At 40.8% G+C, this 19,896-nt stretch overlaps 1 protein-coding gene across 1 annotated transcript; it reads right to left on the bottom strand.

Moving 5' to 3' along the window:
* Nucleotides 1–2,179: 2,179 nt before the first annotated feature.
* Nucleotides 2,180–8,424, bottom strand: LOC110925335 (trithorax group protein osa-like). Its single transcript, XM_022169290.1, has 3 exons — nt 8,212–8,424; nt 2,762–3,388; nt 2,180–2,668 (listed from the first exon to the last, which is right to left on the bottom strand). Exons 1-3 carry the CDS (start codon nt 8,422–8,424, stop codon nt 2,180–2,182), a joined length of 1,329 nt encoding a protein of 442 aa, XP_022024982.1.
* Between the last annotated feature and the right edge of the window lie 11,472 nt (nt 8,425–19,896).

Here is a 19,896-nt window from a genome sequence, read left to right as displayed (position 1 = left end):
TTCCTTCTTCTGCCTTCTTGGCATTCTTTGGGCAGTTAGTCTTGATGTGCCCCTTCTCATTGCAACTGAAACAAGTTGCATCCTTTAACTTCTTGCATTCAAGAGTCCGGTGTTCAGAAGACTTGCATATCCCACACATCTTAGACTGGGATTTCTGTTCAAACCTGCACCTCCCAAAATGGTGCTTTTGCCAGGTCTTGCACTTAGGCCTATCGCCCGACCGATGCTCGCTCCTCCTGGCCTCAGAGCCCTTCTTACCGTCATGGTTTCCCTTATGTTTCTTGTTTGATCGACTTGAATTATCATCTTCACGTTTTCTCTTGTCAGATTCCGAACTTCTTAGAGCTCTCTGTCTCGCTGCATCCTGAGTGAGAGACAGAGATAAGTCGGTGACAGATCGGAATGTAACAGGTCGCGAGGCCTTCACACTGGCCTTGATTTCTGGGGCCAAACCCCCAATAAAACGCGCGATCCTTTTTGGTTCAGGGGTTACCAGATAAGGTACCAATCTAGATAAGGTGTTGAAACTGGTGAGGTATGCCTGGCAATCAAGGTTCTTCATAACCAAGGATAGGAAATCGGATTCAATACGCTCAACCTCATGCTGAGGGCAATAGTTTTCCTTGATAAGAGCAACAAACTGCTCCCATGACATACTATACAGGGTAGCTTTCCCAGAAGCCTTGATCAATGCTCCCCACCAGGCTAGAGCCTCACCTTTGAAAGACTGGGATGCAAACTTAACCATATCCCTCTCAGCACATCCACTGATGTCTACCACTGTCTCAATCTCATCAAGCCATGTCATACAGTCAACTGCCCCTTTCTCCCCTGTAAACTCTCGAGGTTTACATGACACAAAATACTTATACGTGCAACCCTTAGCACATGGGGCTTCATCAACCACAAGCTTCTTGGGGTGAACACTGTTTTCATTTGAGGAATGACGATCCTCATCTTTCTTGGGTTTGGGAGGAGTAGGTGGCGGCTTGTTGCGAATCTCAGAATGATTCTTTGGTTTCGCATGTGGTGCAGACAAAGTTCTACTGTGCGTTTCACTGTACTCACTGTACTGTCGCGCTAAGGCTTTCTCAACTGCTTCATTCACAATTGCTTTTAATTCGGCACTGGTTACTAGGAACTTTGCATCATCACGGTTCTCAACCGGATGGCTATTGGCTTCCTCTGATCTGGTCATGTAGCTTCACCGCTACATATAATTAATAGACAAGATCTTCACTTAAAGGCTCTTTATATTATTTTATGTTTTATTAACCAAGGTTTTAAATTGCCATTTTAGGTTAATTTATTAAAACATTGGGATGTTGTTATCATCCTATAATACTCTTATTATTAGCACATAAGGCCTAGTCACAAGGACAATTAGGATATTTAATAACCAAGATTTTACAGTATCTAGGTGTTTTTAGGTCGAATCATAGTTCGCTACCATTAATTAACAGGGAGTCATAAGCTACCACTGTCTTTAGTCACGGAGGACATTTAATTATTGCCCACAGGCACTTCACTTTCAAAGAAGTGGTTAAATAATTTAAGGGAATTTAAAAAAAGTTAACCCAAATATATATGGCCTGTGTGACTTTACTGATTCACAGTTTGCCATGAGCATTAACATACTAGATGTTAATAATTGGAATCTATTATGTGGGTTATACCATCTTGGCCAGGTTTGAATAGCACAAAGGCTAGGTTTTACCTCTAAGATTCTTTTAGTAATTAACGCAGAATAGTCCTAAACTGAGATGTTAATTATGGATCTTAACCTAATTATGGAACTACCATCTTGGCCTTGTTTAATAAAGCTAGGTCTTGGTTCACTTTAGATTTTACCAATTAATTATAGTGGTAGATCCTTTTAAACATTTCATTTATTTTCATAATTTATGCATGCAATTAATAAAATGAAAACTTAATTTAAACATCTCACAAATTGTTTTTAAAGCAGTACAATAATTGCCCAAACGGGACTTCTACTAAAAATAAATAAAAATGCCCACGCAGAGGCGGGAAACAAGAACAAACCCACGCAGGGGTTAACTAACCAAACTTGCTCACGCAAGAGCGGAATACAAACAACAAGCTCACGCAGGAGCTGAATACTGGAATAACAAGTCCACGCAGGGACCGAATGACAACACAAATAAAATAATCAGGGTTTTTAATGACCCCTCCTCTTCGACTTCCCCTTAAGCAAGTCTGACAGCCCTTTGAAGAAACCTTGCCGCTCTCTGCGGTCTTCACGAACTTCTTGTTCAACTTGGTTTAGCCTCTCAAGGACTTCCTGCTGAATCTGTGGCTGTGGCGGCTGATACACCGGTGGAGGAGGTGGCTGATGCTGATACCCATAAGTCGGGTAACCAGTAGTCCATGGCCCTCCATATGGTCCTTCAGGATGAAGGGCATTGTAATCCCGAGCTACTTGGTACGGATCTACCTCCGCATAATCATAGTTGTAGTTGTAGTGGGTGTGCGTTGGCTGCTCGAATGGGTTGTATGCCGCTGACCCAGCATACGCAGGAATCGGGTTATCGAAACCCAAAGGTGGTACCATAGGTACTGAGTTGACATCTGGTATAGGGCTGGACGGACCACCATTATATGGGTCCTCTTCCTCCTGAAGTGGCGGATAATGGCTGCCACTTGATGGCTGGGGAGTACTAATCCGAACTCCACCTCGCACGGACATCCGTGCGTTCGACCTTCTTCGCCTCGGTGGCTCCGGAGGCGGCTGCTGCTCTACTGGCGGTGGTGGCGGCGGCGTGACTGCAACAAATTGATGACCCACCGAAGGATCCTGTTGCTGCTCGTGATGCGAGTGCTCAGACGGGGTGAAATACCAATCATACTGATTGAATTTCTCCATAAAACTGTCCGGTCCGCGGTATGGCGATCCATGGAATGATGACCCATTTGAGATCTCAATGGGATGATTCGGCGTTCCTGATGCAGGCTCCACGGGGTCAGTATCCTCATCCATGTCGTTTTCCCCTGAAAAGTGGTCTCCCGGTCCAAGTGGGTTAAAACCCACGGGTTCTGGCAGAAGGTTAGCCGGGTTAAATCGGCTTTGGAAAACGGGTGTTGGGTCGCCAAAAGAGTGATGAGAGTTGGATCTCTGTAAAGGTATGAAAGCTGGCGGCTGGTTGTTGGGCTCGTTTTCTGAATGGGGCCCAAATGAGTGTTGGTACGAAGGAGAGGAGCTAAGGGATACAGATCGCCTTCCAGGTTCAATATAGAGCCTCCATGGCTCTTGCGGGCTGGTGCTCATGGTGATGGAAGGAGTACGTCGATGCGACGGCCCGGCCTCGTGATCATGACCTGACACGGGTCCTTTGCCTCTACCGCGAAGGAACATAGGTGGCATGATGACCTGCATACGATAATTAGACAACAACAACAATATAATAAAAGACTCAAAATAAAACAATTCAGAGTTTGTCCTATGTTCAATGTCTAGACTTGGAACTCGAAGAATGTGCAATTTGTGCACTGAGATTAAACACAAAAGGCTAGTGTTTAATTCACTCAGTGTTGGCTCTGATACCAACCTGTCACACCCCTAATTCCCACATGTCACTGGTGGGCCCGGTAGGGGATTACGTGACGTAGTTGATATCATCATATGTCAAACAACACAAATTATAATGCACAGCGGAAGCAAATGAAAATTAGATTTATTTCAACTATTAATTGTAATATCAAGTATCACAACCAGTCAAAATAGATCCACAGGCGGATCGAAGTAAAAAGAAGGAAATTGTTCAACAGATATATGCATCCCAAAAGCTTGCGAGACTCTACGATGCTAAGGAGAAACCAGCCTATTGCGTATAACACCTGCACTTAATCTTTTTGGGGAAAATACGTCAGTTTGCACTGGTAAATACAATTTAACTGACTCATTTTGAAAATATTTAAAATTTGGTTTTAAATGCACAAGGCACAAAACATTTTATAACTTGGGAATAATTAATCAGAGTTAAACTTGTAAAAGATTTACATGTTTGTTAACCGTTTAGTCGCCCGAGTCGTATCGGGTTTAAGGTTAAATGACACACCACATGGTATAAGTCCGCGGCGGGAAGCCAACGTTAATACCTTAAAAATAATGGACATAATACCGGGTGTACGCCTACACCCGGGTGTCAAGGTCGTGGCCAAAAATGATGCCAAGGATATCCGGGACATGGTCATTAAGCTCCCAAAGGCATAAAAACAAACAACACCAAGTTTTTAAATGGGTCCCATTGATAATACCCAACTACTAATGAGATGGGGTCAATCGCCCGACCAAGCGGTATTTTATATACCGTACCCCCAAGCCCGTATAAGGGAAAATAAGTTAAAAGTATTTACCTGAGCAAGTATAACCACAAATTCAAAAATGCACGTGTCTTTTACTGGGCTCCTATTCTGGAATGAAGGTTATAATAACCTATTAGAATCCTAACGGGTCTTTTAACATAGCCTAAGCTTAGACCGGTTAGTTTCGAAGAATAAATATGGTTTAATCGCGAGGAATGCGAAAACCGGGAAGGAATGTGATTTAGACCCTACAAGCTTGGATACTTGTATAATATGGGTAAACTAAACACATTCTGAATTTTGAGACTTAGACGATATGGTTTGACCCGTTTCGGCTAATATGAGTGAACTAGTCACAGAAGCCGATCCGAACGCGAAAGTGCGTAACGAGTAACCATATAAGTCATATGCAAGTTTTCCTGAGATTATATGCACCAAATATATTGTAATATCAGTAAGGTATGTCCAAATATGCCCCAAATGTTTTTATACGCCAATTACGCCTCATAAGGGCATTTTGGTAATTTTACATAGGCTAAAAGGGTAAAAACGGAAAATCTGAGTTTCCAACTTTAGTCTACTGTTATAATATATATTTTTATAAAATATATCAGTAGGTATTAGACCTTTTATATATAAACTCGTTCTGACATATACTATGTCGTAAAAATGCCTAAAAAGGCGATTTGGAGCCATTTCCGGGTTTTAAAAGGAAAGCTGATATTTTTATATTTCCAGAAGGCTCAAAATATCATATTTAATATAACAAATCAGTAGGAAAAGGTTTGGGGTCAAAAGGTTATGTAAAACTCATTTTATGACCGTAAAGGGTAAAACCGGCATAAGCCGAAATAAGCTTAGAACCTCTAGATATGCTCAGCCTAAAAATGAATAAAAATATTTAAAATTCCCAAAATATTATTATATAACAGTGGGTATAAAGTTTTGGTGTAAAATTCGGGTTTAGATAGGTTATGCGTTAAATACGCTAATTATTTATTAAGAAAGCTTCTAATCACGCTAACGAGCATAACTCTTAATCTAGACCTCAAACTGATGTCAAATTTTGGGGACAACTTTATATTTCAGTAACTAAGGTGTCTACCCATTTACATTTTCAAAAATTATAATTTTTGGACATTCGGGCGTAATGGTCAACATATGGGCATTTAATGGAAACATGCATATGAACAAGATATCTAATGAACCACATTGTATAATCACAGGAGGATATACTAACATGTTAATAGGTCCAAAAGAAGCTCTAAGGTATTTTTAATCTTGACTAAAACGGGTCAGAACTGAAAGTCAAAGCGAAAGTCAAACTATGCGACTTTCGGTTCCGTACCGGGTCTAAACAGAAAATTGTCGAGTTGAACATGTTGGAACATGTTCTTATACTTATTACCAAGTTATATTAATGTTCAAACGGGTTACATACAACCTACATTGCTAATTATGCGTTAATTCGAGATTAAGCATTCTGTTGACTTTTTATAATTAGCTTTGACTCGACAATTGACATGCTTAGAGTGTGAATCTGGAAATACCCTTTTAAGGGTTTGTTACCCACTTAATTACCTTCCTAAAGGTATCTTTAATTCGTGATTAGACAAAGCACATTATGCTTAATCACGAAGTCAAACTTTAATTACGACGGTTTGACTTTTACTTAATTAGCTAAGCTAGAAAGGATTAAAGAGGATTAAGGACACTTACAAGAGTCCTAAGATGGATTAGAGAGCCAAAGAAAAGAGTTGGTGACCAGAGGAGCTCCAGAAAATCCTTAGCCAAAGTTCCAAAATGAGCAAGTCTCAAATGAACAACTTGAACTCTATTTATAGTGAACCCAATGCACCAAGATCATGCCAAGCAAGTCTAGGGCAGTTACAAGATCAACCCAAATGTCCCTAAGGGTCTATATACTGCCTAGGAAGCCCATAGAATCAGAATTTTACGTTTTAAGTCGGTTAAAGGGCTGGACAGGCAGCTGTCCAAAACATACTGCCAGCGACGGTCTTACGGACCGTAAGCTTGAGGCCTTACGGTCCGTAAGGACCTCTTGTGGACCGTATGCTACATGATTTGCGGTCCGTAACCGACTTTACTGAAACATGGTTCAGGTGCCCACCTTACGGACCGTAAGCCTAGGGCTTTGCGGTCCGTAACCGATCCATGCGGAACATTCCCAGGTACCCTGCTTACGGACCGTAAGCCAAGGGCCTTGCGGTCCGTAAGCGATGGCCAGAAGACAAAAGTTTGCAAACTTTTAAGTCTTGACCATGCAACCACAAAATTCGAAACATGCATTTCTTTTGCAGCTTGTGGGACCACTTACACAGCCATTGCATGAAGGGAAGACTCTTACATGTTCCCCATTCCATTTAACTCATAAGAGTCTTGAAAAATTTGACGGAGATTACCAAGGATGAGTCTTGGATTTTCATAGAAGTTGGCCAGACTATAACAAAACTTATTTACCGGGATTTTATTTAGATTAGGAGTAGTAACAACCTATAATTCCATAGTCCTTAATAAAGATGAAACTTTATTTATTCGAGAGCAACCGGTTATCGTATGAGATGATCATCAATTGATTTTAAGAATCTTGGGATTTATAAAAATGTCGGGTCGCTCAGAGGTGATTTAATAACGTGTCGCCCTTGGGTCGTTCAGCGGTATTTTAAATACATGACGCCCCTTTTTATTAGAAATCCTACCACATCTCTTTATTAAATCCGGTTTCTCTGACACGTATGTCACACATGACACGTGTCTTTATTTAAATGGACAGGAATTTTCGAGGTGTTACATGGTGAGAATGGGTTTTTTGTTTTGTAGCGAAATTTTTGCATTTACCCAAAATTCCCTAGGGGTGGTTAAATAGATGGGGCGTTTGCAGTGAGGATGTAAAGGTATTTTTAGGAGTTGATGATGTCGGTGATGGAGTGAGAGTCCGTGTTCTTGCTGTGTTTTACAAGATACGGTAAGTAGTTATGAGGGGTTTTCAATTCGAGGGCCATGATGAACTTTAGTTCAAATCTTTTGAAAATCTATTAAACAGATGATCTTTTGCTTGAATATAGAGTTTGATGGAAGCAAATTCAGAGTTTCTCTCTTTTGAAATGTTTTAATTTTGAAAATAATGAAGAATAGATGTAAACTCTATTTCTCATGGGTTTTTATAGGGTTAATGGAACATGGGCCAACATGGAGAACAGTTACCTTTTTGGTCCACGTGGTCAATATCTATTTATTATAGCAAACCTTTGTTCAGAAAGTGGGTCCCTTTAAGGAAACCCTTTGAAGAAGATAGAAAAGATTTGTTTTCAAAATATCTTTTTGAAACCTCTGTTGGGCCTCAACAGATGTTGAGATGGTAGGATGGTTGGTACATCTGTTTGACTTTTGGTCAACGGATGGATGGAAACCCATGTTTGAAACCTCTGCTGGGTTAAACAAAGTTTGAGAGAAAACAATGGTGAGTTTTAATGAGACAGAGGACCTGTTTTACTTTTATAGTCAAACAGTGGTTAGTGAATCAATGCTTTTTTTGTCTTAAACAGTGGTTAACCAAGGTTAAACAGAGTTTTGAACCACTTAAACAGATGTTATACTCCTTTGAACAGAGTTTTGTTTTTTTTTCAATGATTTTATCAATCTTTTCGTTACTTTTAAGAACAAAAATTTTGTTTTTCTTGCTTTAATTACTACATATTAATCTTGCAAAAACCTTTTGGAACACTTTTGAAAACATTTTCTTTCTATTATTAAAATAAAGATAGATGTTAGGGTAACATCTGTTTGCACTTTCAAATTACTAACAAATGTTCCCTGTAAATAATGATGAATAGGTTAATTTTGCAGATGACCCAAAGCGTTATCTACTTTGGGTTTGGTGTTATCAACTACTTCAATGGCTCCTTGAGATTGGTCATTTGTCACGATAAGTTTTTGCACTATCTCAAATAGTTGTGTTTGACCCTCTGCAAGTGCTTGCACACTTGGGTTAACTAATGGTTGACCATTCCCAATGAGATAGTTGTACCCATGTGGACGTCTATTCCCTTGGCTTTTGGGGCTGGTGCACTGGTTCTTCATACCTATAAGGTACCCTGGTGTAACACCTCGAAATTTTGTGTCCAATAATGTGTTGACACGTGTCATGAGTTTACACGTGGTATGAAATACTAAATAAAGGACTAAAGTTGACAAACCTTGAAAGTATGTAAATTCGAGGGTTAAAAATGTCAACGAGGGGTAAATATACTGTATAGTAACCCTAAATGATGCCCGTACCTTCAAACGAATGAATCATGGATCGTACGGAGCGAAATGCGGGAGAAAGTGAGAGATTACAAGCTACAGGGGTTAATTGTGTCAACATGTTTAATTTATACCTCTGAGTGACCCTTTGACGAACCCGAGGCTTTGTAACAGTAAAATACGCTCACTAGAATATACGATATAAATTTCACGAAGTTCCGTTTTAAAAAGAGAAAGTTATGATCAAATTCGTATGCGAGGGGTTAAAAGCGTCAACAATAAAAGTTAAGGCTTTTCGGATAGTAATTAAACTAGCCGGGGACTTAACAATGCGGGTAAAAGTCACGAGGCCCTTAACTGTAAATAATCGAGGGCCAAATCGCAAAGTTACCCCTTCGAAACCGAAAGGTCAGGTTAATGATTACAAAAGATTTGAAAATCTTGGAAATCAACCCTCAGGCGGGCCGCGTTAAGGAAACGGGTGAGCTAATGCAGGCCGCGCACCATTTGAAGATTCGTTTACTGACTTAAGGATTCAGGCGGCCCGCGTCTGAGTTGCTTTAATCCTAATGCGGGCCGCGTGGGAGTCCCAGATGCAGAAAGTTTGGACAGATTCAATGTTTGAGCTTGTAAACGATCATTGATGCATTAATTGAAGCATGGACGCCCTCTACATGTCCCCTAGCACCCAGGGACACCTGCTAATCATCCATGAGCAATCCTAGAGTGAGTTGTAATGATCTTGTGCACCATAATTCACTATAAAAGGCAAGGCATTGCACCAATGTGAAACACTCCTCAAACCTGCCTTCTAGTTCATCTCTAGAGCTCTCAAGCATTCTTCTAACATCCCAAGTCGTGCACCAAGCTTCTGTAAGTTGCCTAACCCTTTGTGGTTTCGTTTTTCCATAGTTTTAGCTTAAAATTCAATCCGTCGTAATTAACGATTGACTTTGCGATAAATCACAAATGGTCGAGTGGTTTGTCGAATCAAAGATAGTTATATGTTGGTAATCATGTGGGATTTAAACCCCTAAAAGGGCACCCTCTGATTCCCACTCTAACTAGTCCGAATGTCGAGTCAAACGTGCTTAGAAAAAGTCAACAGAAAAGCTATTTTGCGATTTTATGCATAATCAGTAATGTAGATGGGGTGTAACCTGTTTTAACACTCATAAAACATGATAATAAGTATATTAACTAGTCTAAGCTTGTTTGATCCGACCATTTACTGTTTTGACCCGGTTCGGAGCCGAAAGTCGCAAAACTTTGACTTTTGCTTTGACTTCAGTTCTGACCAGTTAAAGTATGATTTAGATATGCCTTAGGACTCTCTTAGGACCAGGTTACATGATGGTATAACCCTCTGTGACCGGTTCGTTGTTTGTCCGGGTCTTTTACACCTTTCCGTTAAATGCTTAAAAGTTGACCGTAACGCCCTTTTTAATTTAAAACGAGAATTTCGGACATGTGAAAGAACCATAACCTTAGTTACTGATTTCTAAGCATGTCCCTAAAATTTCACGTCAATCCGAGGTCCAGAATAGGAGTTATGCTAAATAGCGCAAATTACGGAAACTTTAGTAATTAAGTGGCGCAATTAGCATAACGCCTATCTAAACCCAGATTTCGACACCAAACCTTTTACAAACTGATGTAAAATAATATTTTGGGATTTTTAAAGATTTTTAATTATTTTTAACCTGCTCATAACCTGCTGTTATGGCAACGGTTCGGTAAATACCGAATATACCCTTTTCGGCCATAACTTGAGTTCTACAAGGTCTTTTGACCCGATTCCAGTTGCCACTGATTTTAAATAATAAATAAAGTATTTTAGGCTTTATAAACTGTTCGGGAAACTCCGATTTCCTGTAGAACTCAGAAACCTCTTTTATAATCTTTAAAAAGACCGAAATACCCCTACGGGGCATAATATGAACTTAAACTCGTTACGGGCATTATGGAAGGTATCCTACTGATACCACAACCTCTTTAAAGCATATTGACTTAGGAAACCAGTGTAGGACTCTTACGGTTACCCGTTGCGCCTTTTGCGCGCACGGTTCGGCTTATGTAACTAGTTTACATAAACTAGCCGAAACGGGTCAAACCATATTGTTTTGACCCCAAAATCCTAAGTGTGGTTATTATACCCATATAAAACAAGTCTTCAAACTTGTTGGGTCCAAAATCACATTCCATTCTCGGTTTTCGCCTTTCACGCGATTAAACCGTATCTATCCTTGAAACTGACCGGTCTAAGCTACGGCTAAAGTAAAGACCCGTTAGGGTTCTAATAGGTTATTTTAAACCTTCCTTCCAGAATAGGAGACCAGTAAAAGCTATTTGCAATTTATTCGATTAAGGATTTATACTTGCAAAGGTAAATACTTTTAACTTATTTTCCGTTATACGGGCTTGGGTTACGGTATATAGCATACCGCTTGATCGGGCATCAAATTCTCCACCGTTGAGTGGGTAATTGATAAAATTTGATCAGCTCGTTTAAACAGTTTTGTTACTTAAAAGCCTTTGGGGGGTTAATGACCATGTCCCGGATATCCCTGGCAGCATTTTATGAAATGGCCACGACCTAAGCGCGGAGTGTAGGCGTACACTTGTCAGTGCATAAATAGTATATGTGGTGTGTCTATTGATCTTTAACCCGGACAAGATCCGGGCTACTGAACGCATAAGGATCATGTAATCCGTTAACAAGATTATAAATTTAAATAATTCTCCCAAGTTATAAAAGAGTTTGTGCCTTGTGCATTCAAATCAATTTTTAATAAACATTTTACAAAAGTGTCGGTTGAATGTATTTACCAGTGTAAACTGACGTATTTTCCTAAAAAGACTAAATGCAGGTACTAAGCGTAATTGGCTGGATATTCTCCTTAGCATCATAAAGAGTCTCGCAAGCTTAAGATGCCTACGTCTATTGAACAATTATTTTTATCATATTATTGATCCCCTGTGGATTTTATTTCAACAATGGTGATACTTTGATATTACAATAAATGTTGAAATATATTTATCCTTATGCTTCCGCTGTGCATACATATATTGTGTGGTTTGACTATATTGTTGCCAACTACGTCACGATAATCCCCCACCGGGCCCACCGGTAAGACACGTGGAAATCGGGGTGTGACACCTGGTGCATGGTGGTTGCCCATAGCATCTAGGGAGTGGGTTTTATGGTACAACAGATGTTTGACCAATCCTTTGTGCAGGATATTGGTTCAAGCTATGTAGGATAGTTGTGTGGTCTGACTCAACTATTTTGGGAAATGATTGGGGATTCCTGTTGACAGGCCCATCATCCCTTTTGAAATTCATTTTCTTTGTTGACCTATTTTGATTGATTTTTTTGAAAGACAAATATCTTTTATTTATGTCGTCTGTGGGACTTGACCCAAGACCTCCCCCTCTCAAGGTGTTCAAAGGCTTTGCCTTTGACAATGGACCATGTGACAACCCGAACATTCAAGGTTAGTGGCGTTTAATCTTGGATCTCAACTTTCGTTATTCCTCGCCATTGTGTTAAACGTCCTGTGTTGTCATGAGTCTGTTAAAACTCTAAGTATGTTAATTCTATAAACACTCGTAACCTTATTAAACCCGTTAACGTAAAGCATGATAACATATGTAGCGGGAGTAGGGGCCTGGTCAAGCCTGATAGGTTTTGTAGATGTGGGGCGGCTAGGAAGTTAGCTTATATACATTAGTTCCGTAAATCAATAATCCAATTATATTAGACACACAAGTTACGTAAATTAACAACTTAATAGCACAACTTTCACCTGCCATGTGTTGGTCCTAAGCCCATTGCTTTGGTTGTTAAGAAAATCGCCCAAATCGTGGCCATTATAGTTCCTTGATTAACAAGTATACGGAATATACTTGCTTATAGGTTGATTAGCTTAAAAACCAACGAACAAACCCTATTGTTCCCTGATCGCACGAAGTCAGTGGAGACCCCCCTCCTCTTGAGTAGTATCTCATTCGGTCACATCTCTGGTTAGTGGCCTTTATCTATTTGGTATTCATGATCGCAGGATATTGTTATATATGTTGTTAAATGAGATTGATGATTATTATTTAGTGGCTATATGTGAATTCCGTTGGTATGATAATTCGTGCTGGTAATCTACTTGTTGTTTGCGTGAAGGCCAAGGAGTATTGTTTATTATTTGCGTTGTGGGTATGTGATAAATCGTTAACATGTTTAGGTGTTAATGGTTACTCTAATTCAATTGGACCACAAGAATACACCATTAGTAATGAAGTTTCAATCAAATATTATAGATTTTCAACAAAGAATGGCCGACAATATTAATGCCCTGCATACAAATTTCTAAAGTTTGTAATTAATGAATTAACTTAGGTTCAACTTTGTCACACGCAACCTGTTTTGATTGGACCATTAAATCTGATTGGATGATTGTTTTAAAGAGATAATGTATTGAATTGGATTGCAACTTGGATTGATGTACATGTGTTTTGTATGGGGCCGAGGGATATGGGCTTCAGACAATAGTCAATAGTCTGGGCCGGAGAATTAATAGGCCAACAGTGAAGCAGCGGATTGGTCACAGTGGGCCGCTCAACCGCTGATGATCATTCATTGGGTCTGAACCCCAACCGAGTCCCAGTAGGCCATATGCCATGTTGATCAGTGTAGTTGTGATGTTTATGCTAAATGTTTGTGGGCCGGGTGGTTTGGGTATTATGAGAGGGGCCGCACCATGTTGTATAGGGTCAAACAGTAAATGGATGGGTTATGTAAGTGAACATGGATGATATGAACTATGGTTATGTGTGTATTTATGAGATGTGAACCGTTAATGGATTATGTAAGTATAGGCATACCTAAGGTCGAATACTTATTATCAATTGTGAGGTGCTATGTGTTGTATGTGCTTACCATCTGTGGAATATATATAAGAATAAGAACAGAACTGACTGTCATTGAAACTAAACTAGGGTTGGGAAATCCACAGAGATAAATAAGTAGATATCTTACTGAGCAAACCAAAGGTGAGTTCACTGCTCTTTTTGCAAGCATTCATCCCGGGGAGGGATATTGGGTAACGTTCCGGGGAGGAACGCTAGTTTATTGGGATGTTTGTTATTATTACTCAGTATCTATTACATAAGACCCCTTACATCTACCGACAGTTGCCGAGGAGGCAACGAGGTTATTAGTTGATAGCGCTATTAGGTTTGGCACCCTCACACCGTACCAGGGAGGTCGGGCGTGAACTAATTTCCTTAAAGCATGACCAATGTTTTGATAGAGACATTGGGGTTGGGCAAACACATCTTGTAGCCAATTCGGTAATCGAGTTAATAACAACATCAAATCAAATTGTTAACCGTTTTGCACATGTATCTGGTAACTAAACTCGGTAACAAAACCTTGAACTCACCAGCGTTGTCTGACACACTTGTTTGCATGCTTGTAGGTCGTTAGCTGTTTGCATTGGAACTTGTTGTCTGGAGTAGCTGGAGAGGTCATGGGTCGACTGGGGGAATTAATCCTATTGATTTTTTTGATACTACATATTGGTTTTTAAACTATTTAACTTCGTTTAATTTTGCTTCCGCTGAATACTTTGGTTTTCTTTTGAACTTGGATGGTGTTTTATTAATAATCAAGAACTTTATTTTAGAAACATGTATGGGTTCTATGTAATTAGTGGCTCATTGCTGATACGTCACACGCCTATCAGGGACACTCCCTAAGTGGTATTTTGGGGGTGTGACAGTTTGGTATCAGAGCCACTGGTTATAGTGAACTTGGTTTTTAAAACGTTTTTATAAAACCAGACTATAACCGAACAACTTCGAAAATCGACCATGATACTCAGCTCCAGATTGCAAGGTTCGTCTTCTGTTTACTTTATGCATTACTTGTTTAGTAGTCATACACTTACAGTTTGCACGAAACGATATTTTAGCTACTATGGTGACTAGATAGTGTGACACTACTCTTTGACTTTTGTGAATCATAATCCTGTAGTACCCACTGTTGGCTATTTGAATGCGGGGGAAACTTTTAGCGCAAGTTAAGAGGCACTGAGATGAGCATGCAAATCGCCTTATTATTATGGGTGCACACATAATAATAATGTGGGGTGCATGTAAGTCCAAGTGAGGCTTAACGAACGTGAGAAGGATTCTGCCCTATTGTGTGTAAACTTGATAGTTGTAGATTTTAACATGACACTTGATTTTTACCTCATTTCGACCCTTAAGATAGTTCCCTTCTCTTATATAGAACCATGAGTGGACGTGGAGGAGGCCGAGGTGGTGGACGTGGCCACATTGCTATGACGCAGGCCGAATTAACCAATTTGATCAACACTCGTGTAGCTGAAGCCTTAGCAGCTTACCAGGCTGGTACGATATGTGCCAATTACTTTCTATCCTTGTGTCGTAAACTCAAATCTTACTTGTGCATTGTACGTGTCACACCCCCAAAATCCACACGCGGAGTATCACCGCTTGGGAGCGTGACTGACCAGGATCAAGCCACCAATCATATAGAACATTGTATAAAGTAAAAGTAATTGCAATATAATTCAAAACAAATCCATATGAAAGGTGTTTCCAAAACATAAGTCAGTTATCAATGTTTAGCGGAAGCGTATATATAAAAATATCCAATGTAAATGTGTATCAAGTATCATATGGGTTTCATATGATGTTCACGATCCAAGTCCACAACGACCGCGCCTCCAGTGCAAGCTCCCAGTACCTAACGATCTGCAAGGCATGTAAAAGAAAGGATCAACAAAATAGTTGAGCGAGTTCACAGTAAATAAGTACGTAACAGTAAGTACAGGTTGGCTCTACTGGGCCGATAGTAAGTTATATAGGTGGGGGCTTCCCATGTTATGTGACCACTAGACTATTCGTATTATCCCTGTTCTTCGTCCGAGAACAGTAGCGCGTATGAGGTGTGCGTAGCACGTATCCTTTGCATCGAGGATAGTAATTAGTATATGACCACGTAGGTGTTATCCCAACCTACGGAAGAAGTAAGTAATGCGTACACGTAGGTTTTACGTGCGTGCCTGACATCCGAGGCAGTAATGGCATATGACCACGTAGGTGTTATCCAACCTACGGAACCACGTAGGTGTTATCCCAACCTACGGAATTAGTATATGACCACGTAGGTGTTATCCCAACCTACGGAACCGTCCTGACATCCGAGGACTATGATAGGTGATAGTCTAGGAAAAGCGTTTGTACGTTTATGTCAGTTGAAACCTTTAACCCATTCCCACGACCCGGGAATCCCATGCCTTAGTAGGAGTGTGAACTCACCTTGGTTTGCTCGGTATGCTAAATAAGTACACACGCTCACAGTTAATCAATCACGACCTATAGTACGCACGTATGTATAATCAGTTTCGAACTCGAAATGTTTCACAGGCAAATCTATGTCATAAGGTGCCTAGCAATTAATATCATATGTCACATAAGCAGTTAAGTCAATTAACAGGTTTAACAGAGTTAACATACTACACAATTAACATATCAACAGAGTTATCTTTCTAACAGGGTTATACAACTTGACCGAGTTTAACCGAGTTACTAAACTAGAAATGTTATGTACCTAACAGTGTTAACATGTTTGACAAAATCAAATAACCAAACCGAAGTTAACCAGTTAACAAGATTAATGACTCAATAGGGTTTGTGCAATTAACAAGGTCGACACTAACAGTGGGCGGTTGAAATCCACCAATGGTCATTAGGTAACCACCCATGGCCACCAATCATACAAACTAGAGGTTTGACCTTAGTCCCCTAATTCACAGCCGCCACATATGAAAGATCATATATCCACATGCAATTTCACAAGATAAGAAAAATATACATTAATCAAATATGGGGCGGTGGTCTCGTGTAGGTTAACCACCATCAAAAAAAATATATTAAATCCCCTTTTTTTACTGGGCCGAAGCCCACCACCACTAACCTTGGTTTACCGCCCAACCCCCCACCAATCAAAATACTTGGCCAACAGCAATAAGGAGAAAAAGAAATGGTGAACCCATGTGCCTTATGTGGGCGGCAATATGCATGAGCACCATTGGACCAACAATACAAAAGTCTTAATTTTGATCGATAATGGAATTATTAGCCGCCTTTTACACGTGCACAGATTCCATAATGTGACTTTTGATAACCTGTATTGACTTGATGTTATTATGAAGTGTGTGGGGTGCCGCCATTGGACCAACCATTGGTCCAATGATACACAACCATTTTTCAACATTTGATAATCATACACTACCTATTAATCATTCCTTTTTATTAACGCATGGTCGTCATTTACATTCAGTAGGTGATTTTATATGATCACATGGCTGTCGCCTAGAGCATCCAATCTCATCACAACACTACTTAAAGTTCTATAGGATCCCTATCACAAGTAGCCACATATAGCCTATAGCATGCATTTTCAAGGCACATAACATATTAATCGAATATTCATATGCAAGACATAATAATTGTTTATCAAAAAAAATCATGCTGAAGATTAAACATAAATATACTAACCGAGACAGAGAGAATGATTGATCGCAAAAGGAAACTTGGAGGAATCGCTATTGCCGTCACTCGAAGGATGAGACTCTAGGGTTTACTGATTAGCATTCTTATAACAAAAGGTTAATATCTTGTTTGTTCCTGGGCCGAAGCCCATTTTTGTTTTCGAGGGCTTCAAGGTGTTTTCGTGTGAGAGGTATTTGGTTGGGGTGATTTCGGCCAAAAATTCCATCTTTTTATTAAGTCACTAATATTATAATCGTACCCACATAAATCAGTTAACGTATTTGCATTGCACATCAATTATACATATAATGCCACACAATATTGCACATCAATTATAGAAACATACATTTTGCAAATAAGTATTGAGTTAAGTCGGATAGGGATCTTGAAGACTCGGGTTGTCACATTATCCCCAACTTGAAAGAAATTTCGTCCCGAAATTTTGTACGCACTCACTGAGGAAGCTAGGTAACTGTACTGTTCACTGGTTTTCCCGGGGTGTCACATCATCCCCCTGTTGATTTGGAATTTCGTCCCGAAATTCTGTAGTAGTAGCTTCAGCCTCAGCAGTAGTTGCATTAGTTCCGAATAACTGGGGGTACTTTTCTTTCATTTGGTCTTCGCGTTCCCAGGTGTACTCTGGGCCACGCCGGGAGTTCCAACGAACTCGAACAAGAGGGATTCTCTTGTGTTTGAGGACCTTAACATCCCGGTCCGTGATTTCAACTGGTTCCTCGACGAACTGCAACCGCTCGTCGATAGTGAGTTCCTTAAAAGGAACTATAAGGGTCTCATCTGACAGGCACTTCTTCAGATTCGACACATGAAATACATTGTGAACTGCACCGAGTTCAGGGGGTAGGTTTAATCTGTAGGCTACTTTGCCAATTTTCTCAATGATCTCGAACGGTCCGACATACCGCGGATTGAGTTTGCCTCGTTTACCAAATCGAACCACACCCTTCCAGGGTGAGACTTTAAGTAAAACCCGGTCTCCGACCTGAAATTCCAAAGGCTTTCTACGCTTGTCCGCGTAGGCTTTCTGACGGTCGCGTGCTGCCGCCATGCGTTGTCGTATCTGTGCAATCTTTTCTGTGGCGTCCACTACAACCTCCGGACCCGTAATCTGACTATCCCCCACCTCTGCCCAACAGAGAGGTGACCGACATTTACGCCCGTACAATGCCTCGAATGGAGCGGCTTGTATGCTGGTATGATAGCTGTTATTGTATGAAAACTCCACTAAAGGGAGGTGTTTTTCCCCAGCCGTTGCCGAAATCGATAACGCACGCTCGAAGCATGTCTTCTAGAGTTTGGATAGTTCGCTCAGTCTGCCCATCCGTCTGAGGATGATATGCTGTGCTCATGTCTAATCGTGAGCCGAAGGATTTGTGCATCGCTTGCCAAAGCTCTGACGTGAATCGTGCATCGCGATCCGAAATAATAGCGATGGGCACTCCGTGCCTCGAAACAACTTCTTTCATGTAGATGTCTGCTAGAGTGGAGAACTTGTCCGTTTCCTTGATCGGCAGGAAGTGTGCAGACTTGGTGAGTCGATCAACTATGACCCATATTGTATCGTTCCCACGCTGAGATCTCGGTAGACCTGTAACGAGATCCATGGAAATTTCTTCCCATTTCCATTGCGGTATCTTGGGTTGTTGAAGTAGACCTGCTGGTTTCTGATATTCAACCTTGACTCTCGCACAGGTTAAGCATTTTCCAACATACGTAGCGATGTGAGCCTTCATACTAGGCCACCAATAAGTAGTGCTGATGTCGTGGTACATTTTATCCGACCCTGGATGTACCGAATAGCGAGACTTGTGAGCTTCATCCATTACAAGTTCGCGTAGGCCGCCATAAAGTGGGACCCAAATACGCCCCGTTATATAGTAGGCGCCGTCTTCCTTTTGTTCCATGCGTTGCCTTGAGCCGCGTAAGGCTTCAGCTTTGACGTTTTCGGGTTTCAGTGCTTCTAACTGAGCAGCTCGTATCTGTGCAGGAAGTCTGAACTGAATAGTAAGCTGTAGCGCTCGCACGCGCTTAGGTAGAGTGTCTTTCCGACTGAGGGCATCAGCCACAACATTGGCCTTGCCTGGATGATACTTGATGGCGCATTCATAGTCGTTCAGAAGTTCAACCCATCTCCGTTGACGCATATTCAAATCCTTTTGCTTAAGAATATGCTCGAGACTCCTGTGATCGGTGTAAATCGTGCACCTGGTACCGTACAGGTAGTGTCGCCATATCTTAAGCCCGAAAACAATAGCTCCCAGCTCTAAATCGTGCGTCGCGTAGTTCCGTTCATGAATCTTTTAGTTGTCGAGAGCGTAAGCAATAATCTTATCCCGTTGTGTTAATACACCATCGAGACCCTGTATGGATGCATCACCATAAGCCACGAAGTCATCTGTGCCCTCCGGCAGTGAGAGAATAGGTGTGCTGCAAAGCCTATCCTTAAGGTACTGAAAGGCGGTCTCTTGGGAATCTCCCTAACGGTAGGTGACACCTTCCTGTGTCAGCATAGCCAGTGGCTGCGCGATCTTGGAGAAGTCCTTGATAAATCACCTGTAGTAACCCGTCAAACCCAAGAATTGGCGTATCTCTGTTGGTGTACGCGGTGCTGGTCTGTTCCTGATCGAATCTATCTTGGATGGATCGACATGAATCGCATCCCTGTTCACTACATGGCCTAAGGAGTGGACTTCACGTATCCAGAAGTCG

The sequence above is a fragment of the Helianthus annuus genome, chromosome 17 (assembly GCF_002127325.2).
Source record: "Helianthus annuus cultivar XRQ/B chromosome 17, HanXRQr2.0-SUNRISE, whole genome shotgun sequence".
In the NCBI taxonomy this organism is placed as follows: Eukaryota; Viridiplantae; Streptophyta; class Magnoliopsida; order Asterales; family Asteraceae; genus Helianthus; species Helianthus annuus.
The sequence above is the reverse complement of the archived record's forward strand: the minus strand, read 5'-3'. Positions and strand labels throughout refer to the sequence as shown.

Excerpts from the sequence above, each read along its gene's own strand:
- LOC110925335 (XM_022169290.1), bottom strand. The coding sequence starts at position 8,424 with ATGAAGAACCAGTGCACCAGCCCCAAAAGCCAAGGGAATAGACGTCCA. Across the intron at positions 3,389-8,211 it reads TTGATAACACCAAACCCAAA|GTCATCATGCCACCTATGTT; the intron begins GTAGATAACGCT and ends TATCGTATGCAG. Across the intron at positions 2,669-2,761 it reads CGCCGCCGCCACCACCGCCA|CCATCAAGTGGCAGCCATTA; the intron begins GTAGAGCAGCAG and ends AGTACTCCCCAG.